Source organism: Hippocampus bargibanti, linkage group LG04 (assembly GCF_051943395.1).
Source record: "Hippocampus bargibanti isolate YZ-2025 linkage group LG04, ASM5194339v1, whole genome shotgun sequence".
NCBI classification, from domain to species: Eukaryota; Metazoa; Chordata; class Actinopteri; order Syngnathiformes; family Syngnathidae; genus Hippocampus; species Hippocampus bargibanti.
The window spans coordinates 420,712-426,119 of NC_142737.1; the positions used below are offsets into that span (position 1 = coordinate 420,712).

Below are 5,408 nucleotides of genomic sequence, written 5' to 3' on the forward strand. Positions count from 1 at the left end.
TGTGCCTTCACTTCCGGGAGCCACAAGACTTATCAAAGCGCCGAGGTGGCGATAGCGTATGACCTCGTGACGTCAGATTCGCGCTTCAAAGTACTCCAAATTTTGAAAGAGTGGAAATAAATGCGCTGAGTTTGAATGAACTTTCAGTTGACTCTCGTGCGTGTTTTCTTGTTCTCTGAATGTTTAAGTTAAAATGAGTTTTCATATTTAAGCGTAACCAACTCCCCCCCAACTCAGGGCCAGGCGATATAGCCGGTCGCCTATGGCGCCATCTGCTGGAGGGGAGCCGCCGCGCCGCCCAGTTGGCTGTTGTCAAAGTCAGTCAGCTTTATTGTCAAAGATGCTAATATGCATGTATATCTCGTTAGTAATCATTCTGTTTTGTGCACATTTTTGATGGAGGTTTGAAACAACAGTAGCAAAATGCACAGCATGTCTACGTCCCAAAACAACAAATCAACCCACCCGTGAGCAGTTCTTTTTTTTTCGTCACGAACACAACATCGCGATCAAGATGTGAAGTAAACAACAACAAAACAAAACAGAAAAAAACAACACATTGTACTCTGCTGTTCTGTTTAAAAAAAAACATGTACTTGAATAAATACAAGAGAATACATTTCAATGCGCACCAAATCCAGCAGACATTTAAACAGCTTCTTCCCCCAAGCCATTAACTCTTTGAACTCTTTCAACTGTAGCCAAAATGGAACTGTATAGTGCCACAAATTCCTTGTGTGTTCTACATACTTGGCAATAAAGATGATTCTGATTCGGATGTAACGAGCAATGTGAGACAATGTCTTTTCCTCAATGGATGCTACAGCTTCGTGTTTGCTTTCAACATTTAGCTTGTAGTAGACGTGCACATTCCACCATGATGTCCCTGATCCACTGGTGGAAAGACGCTTTGATCCTCTCCTCTTTCAACTAGAACTGCTTCATGTCATCACAAAGAGGGTACAGCAAGTCCTGAAGATGAATGACTCTGTGTTTTCAATGACGAGTGTTTTCAATGTCTGGAACAAATGAAAACCATTGCTTCGGCAACTGGACAAACGCACCGGGAAAATGGAGTCGAACACCAGTAATAATCTACAAAAGTCGGTGAGCTCCTGTCAAGACTACGAAGAATATTTGGACTCCAAAGTGAGGCCGATGGATTTGTTTTTTTCTCACAGGAAATCGTCGTGTTACGTAAATCGTGCGTAAGACGCGTTCACGAAACCGCGGAAATAAATCTCGTAATCTCTCGCGATGCATTTGCCCGTTCAATGACAAGTTTTCTGGGAAATAAAACAGTAGAACAGGATAATACAGTAGTCACCCGTGAGACCTTTATATATATATCCATTTTCCCGGTGGTTGAAAACACAGAGTCATTCATCTTCAGGACTTGCTGTACCCTCTTTGTGATGACATGAAGCAGTTCTAGTTGAAAGAGGAGAGGATCAAAGCGTCTTTCCACCAGTGGATCAGGGACATCATGGTGGAATGTGCACGTCTACTACAAGCTAAATGTTGAAAGCAAACACGAAGCTGTAGCATCCATTGAGGAAAAGACATTGTCTCACATTGCTCGTTACATCCGAATCAGAATCATCTTTATTGCCAAGTATGTAGAACACACAAGGAATTTGTGGCACTATACAGTTCCATTTTGGCTACAGTTGAAAGAGTTCAAAGAGTTAATGGCTTGGGGGAAGAAGCTGTTTAAATGTCTGCTGGATTTGGTGCGCATTGAAATGTATTCTCTTGTATTTATTCAAGTACATGTTTTTTTTTAAACAGAACAGCAGAGTACAATGTGTTGTTTTTTTCTGTTTTGTTTTGTTGTTGTTTACTTCACATCTTGATCGCGATGTTGTGTTCGTGACGAAAAAAAAAGAACTGCTCACGGGTGGGTTGATTTGTTGTTTTGGGACGTAGACATGCTGTGCATTTTGCTACTGTTGTTTCAAACCTCCATCAAAAATGTGCACAAAACAGAATGATTACTAACGAGATATACATGCATATTAGCATCTTTGACAATAAAGCTGACTGACTTTGACAACAGCCAACTGGGCGGCGCGGCGGCTCCCCTCCAGCAGATGGCGCCATAGGCGACCGGCTATATCGCCTGGCCCTGAGTTGGGGGGGAGTTGGTTACGCTTAAATATGAAAACTCATTTTAACTTAAACATTCAGAGAACAAGAAAACACGCACGAGAGTCAACTGAAAGTTCATTCAAACTCAGCGCATTTATTTCCACTCTTTCAAAATTTGGAGTACTTTGAAGCGCGAATCTGACGTCACGAGGTCATACGCTATCGCCACCTCGGCGCTTTGATAAGTCTTGTGGCTCCCGGAAGTGAAGGCACACACACGCACCCAGTCAGTTAACCTGCATCATTGGCTCTCAGTCCGACGTCGATCGATCGATTCCTGAACGTTTTGAGCTGTCCACCATGAAGATGCTGTTGAAATATTGCTTCGTCTTCGTCGTCGTCGTAGCAGCAAGTTTGATCTTCAACGTCCAAGGTAATCATTCGTCGAGCGCCCATTTTGGCCTCAAGCGCGCGAATTGAAGAAAGAGTAGTTGGTTGTTGTTTTTTTAACGGGTGGCCAAGGTAATCATTCGTCGAGCGCCCATTTTGGCCTCAAGCGCGCGAATTGAAGAAAGAGTAGTTGGTTGTTTTTTTTTTAACGGGAGGCAGCGGCCCAGGCGACAACGTGGCTGAGTAGCCTTACCTTACGCTGATCATGACAACGAGAACAATCGATTTCATTCGAATGAAATGTCCGGCGGAACCACTTTGTCACTTTGAAATTGATGAAATTCGTCGAACGCGCGCGTGCGTGTGCGCGCAAATGACGGTGTGTGTGTGTGTGGGGGGGGGGGGGGTTGATTTTTCGAATGTATCATTCTTTAATTCACAATAACTGATCCATTAAAAATGCCACATTCAACTTTTCACGCGCACGATTGATGTCGTCCGCGTGCATGGTCGAAAGACTCTTTGATCCTCTCATCTGGAAGACAGCAGCGTGTCTTGTCATGTCTTCTTTTGACCTCAAGATGGCGCCGCGAGAGTGCACCGTGTACTTTCTTATGTCATCCCTTTGTTGCTGTGAACTGTCCATTTCTCCACTGACGGACTAATCAAGGCAAATTCATCCATCGATCCGTCCATTCAAATAAATTGAAATCATCATGGAATACAATTGAACGTATGAAAGAAAAAATACAAATACTCTCCAATCTTTTTCCAATCGATGATCTTCTTCAATTCACGCATCTGCGATCTGAAGGAATGGGATGAATTGGCCTGTAGTATCAACTTTCTGCCAGTAGAGGATGCAGGTTGCACGTGTAACCTGCTCAAGCTCAATCGCCAGCTTGATTGTCAAAGATGCTAATATGCTGTCATGACATACAGCACAGATGCGAGAGTTTTGAAAGGTGCTTATAAATGAAATGTATTATTATTATTATTATTATTGTTGTGGTACGAATAAAGGTTTTTATTATTACTTGTCTATTAACTAGCTAGCTAGCTTTCTATCTATTTGAGTTACTGAGTGAACGCTGGCACTTGTGGTGACTGTAGCGGCCTTGAGAGTTTTGAAAAGCACTGATAAATAACGTGTATGATGATTGGACACTTCACAGTCACGGGATCATGTACGTTCACGTTTTGTAGCCTCATCAATTTTGTCTTGCCAGGCAAGACAAGGTTGGCGTGGCGGCGTTCTGACGAGGGAGAGAAAAATCGATGTGGGGCGCCATCAGAAAAGTCACGTCACGCGGGCCTCTGCTGTTCATCTTTTCACTGCTACTCTTACAAGTTAATCTTTTGTCCACTTGGCTCCCGCAGGACTGCGTTGCTACCACTGTGACGACAACGACGTTGATGACAGCAAGCATTGTAAGACTTGCTTGGGCGAGGACTCCATTACCTGTGAGGTGAAAACGTGCGGCGCTAGAGATGAATGTTTCACGACCTGGGGTGAGTTGAACCTGACAGACAGACGGGACGACACGTGATAAGCAAGGTGCGATGATTCTTTTTGCTTGTTTCAGACCTAAACACCACGGATATCACCAAGCTGCACTGCGAAGCCCCCCGCGCCCTTGACCGAAACAAAGAATCAAGTTGCAACACCGATCTTTGCAACGGTAACTTTTTTTGCTCTCTCTTTCCACGTCCATTGTTGACCTTTGCACTGCCACTCTCTTACACGCAAATCTTTGTCCCGCAGCACTGCAATGCTTCCAATGTAAAGGGGACAACTGTCAAACTTGCTTGGCGGACTCTGCTGGCTGCAAGGTCAAAACGTGCAAGGGCGGAGAGAAATGTTTCAAGGACCGGGGTGAGTTTGGCCTGACAGACAGACAGACGGACGACACGTGATGAGCAAGGTGCTGCTTGCTTCATTTGCACCATTCTTTTTTTCTTGTTTCAGATGAAACTACGGATGCCATCACTGAGCTGGACTGCAAAGCAAGGTGCCCTGATGGGGACGCCCATTGCTGCAACGGTCCTTTGTGCAACGGTAACTTTGAATGCTATCATTGACCTTTTGACTGCTACTCTTACAACCAAATGTTGTCGTCTTTGCTCCCTCAGGCCTCCGATGCTACGAATGCGAGAACGAGGAGACTTGCAAGAGTTGCTTGGGGGACCCTCGCTCCTGCAAGGTGAAACTAGGCGGTGCTGGAGAGCAATGTTTCACAAACTGGGGTGAGTTTGGCCCGACAGACAGACAGACAGACGGACGACACGTGATAAGCGAGGCGCCGCTTGCTTTATTTGCACCATTCTTTTTGCTCGTTTCAGACCAAAGCACCTATAACATCACCAAAATGGGCACCAAAAGAAACTGCACCGCTGGGCTAAGCAGCTCATGCTGCATCAGCGATCTTTGCAACGCGCGCCCTGTGATGACTGTCCAGCCAGGGACCTCTGCCGCGGCGCCCCCTGTGGTGACTGTCCAGCCAGGCCCCTCTGCCCCGGACAATGATGATCAGAAGAAGATCTTACAGTATGTGCTCGTTGGGAGCGGCGGCACGTGTGCCGGCTTCTGCGCTGGCATCTGCGTGGGCATCTTGCTCCACTTCATCTGGGAGTGCCTGAAAAAGCGCCAGGGCATCGAACGGAATGAGGCCATGGAGATGGTCGCCCCGCGCCCCCAAAGTGGTGCCCCAACTGGGGACGACTCAAGAAGTGGGAGAAACCCCACAAGAAGAACCCGCCGGGGTCATGAGGCGCGTTGACCGGGCCGCCAAACTCCATCTGCTTCCTTGAGTGGCCGCGCCGCACTCGGGCCGCCATTTTCAAACATATTTGGTTTCCACGTCGCTTCGTTGCAGAAAAAAAAAGCAGCAGGAAATGGAGTTATCTTTTGGAGGACACCTGGAAAT

General features: G+C 46.2%; 1 protein-coding gene across 1 annotated transcript; it reads left to right on the forward strand.

Annotated features, from left to right (window-relative positions):
* Nucleotides 1-2,363: 2,363 nt before the first annotated feature.
* On the forward strand, nucleotides 2,364-5,408 carry LOC148898585 (uncharacterized). The gene is made up of 7 exons (XM_088995429.1): nucleotides 2,364-2,524; nucleotides 3,862-3,993; nucleotides 4,068-4,163; nucleotides 4,247-4,357; nucleotides 4,451-4,540; nucleotides 4,615-4,728; nucleotides 4,825-5,408. The coding sequence occupies exons 1-7, from the start codon at nucleotides 2,452-2,454 to the stop codon at nucleotides 5,259-5,261; spliced, it is 1,053 nt and encodes a 350-aa protein (XP_088851555.1). The 5' UTR covers nucleotides 2,364-2,451; the 3' UTR covers nucleotides 5,262-5,408.

Coding starts and splice junctions, on each gene's coding strand:
- LOC148898585 (XM_088995429.1), top strand. CDS start 2,452: ATGAAGATGCTGTTGAAATATTGCTTCGTCTTCGTCGTCGTCGTAGCA. Junction 4,541..4,614: donor CAACGGTCCTTTGTGCAACG/GTAACTTTGAAT, acceptor TTGCTCCCTCAG/GCCTCCGATGCTACGAATGC. Junction 4,729..4,824: donor GCAATGTTTCACAAACTGGG/GTGAGTTTGGCC, acceptor TGCTCGTTTCAG/ACCAAAGCACCTATAACATC.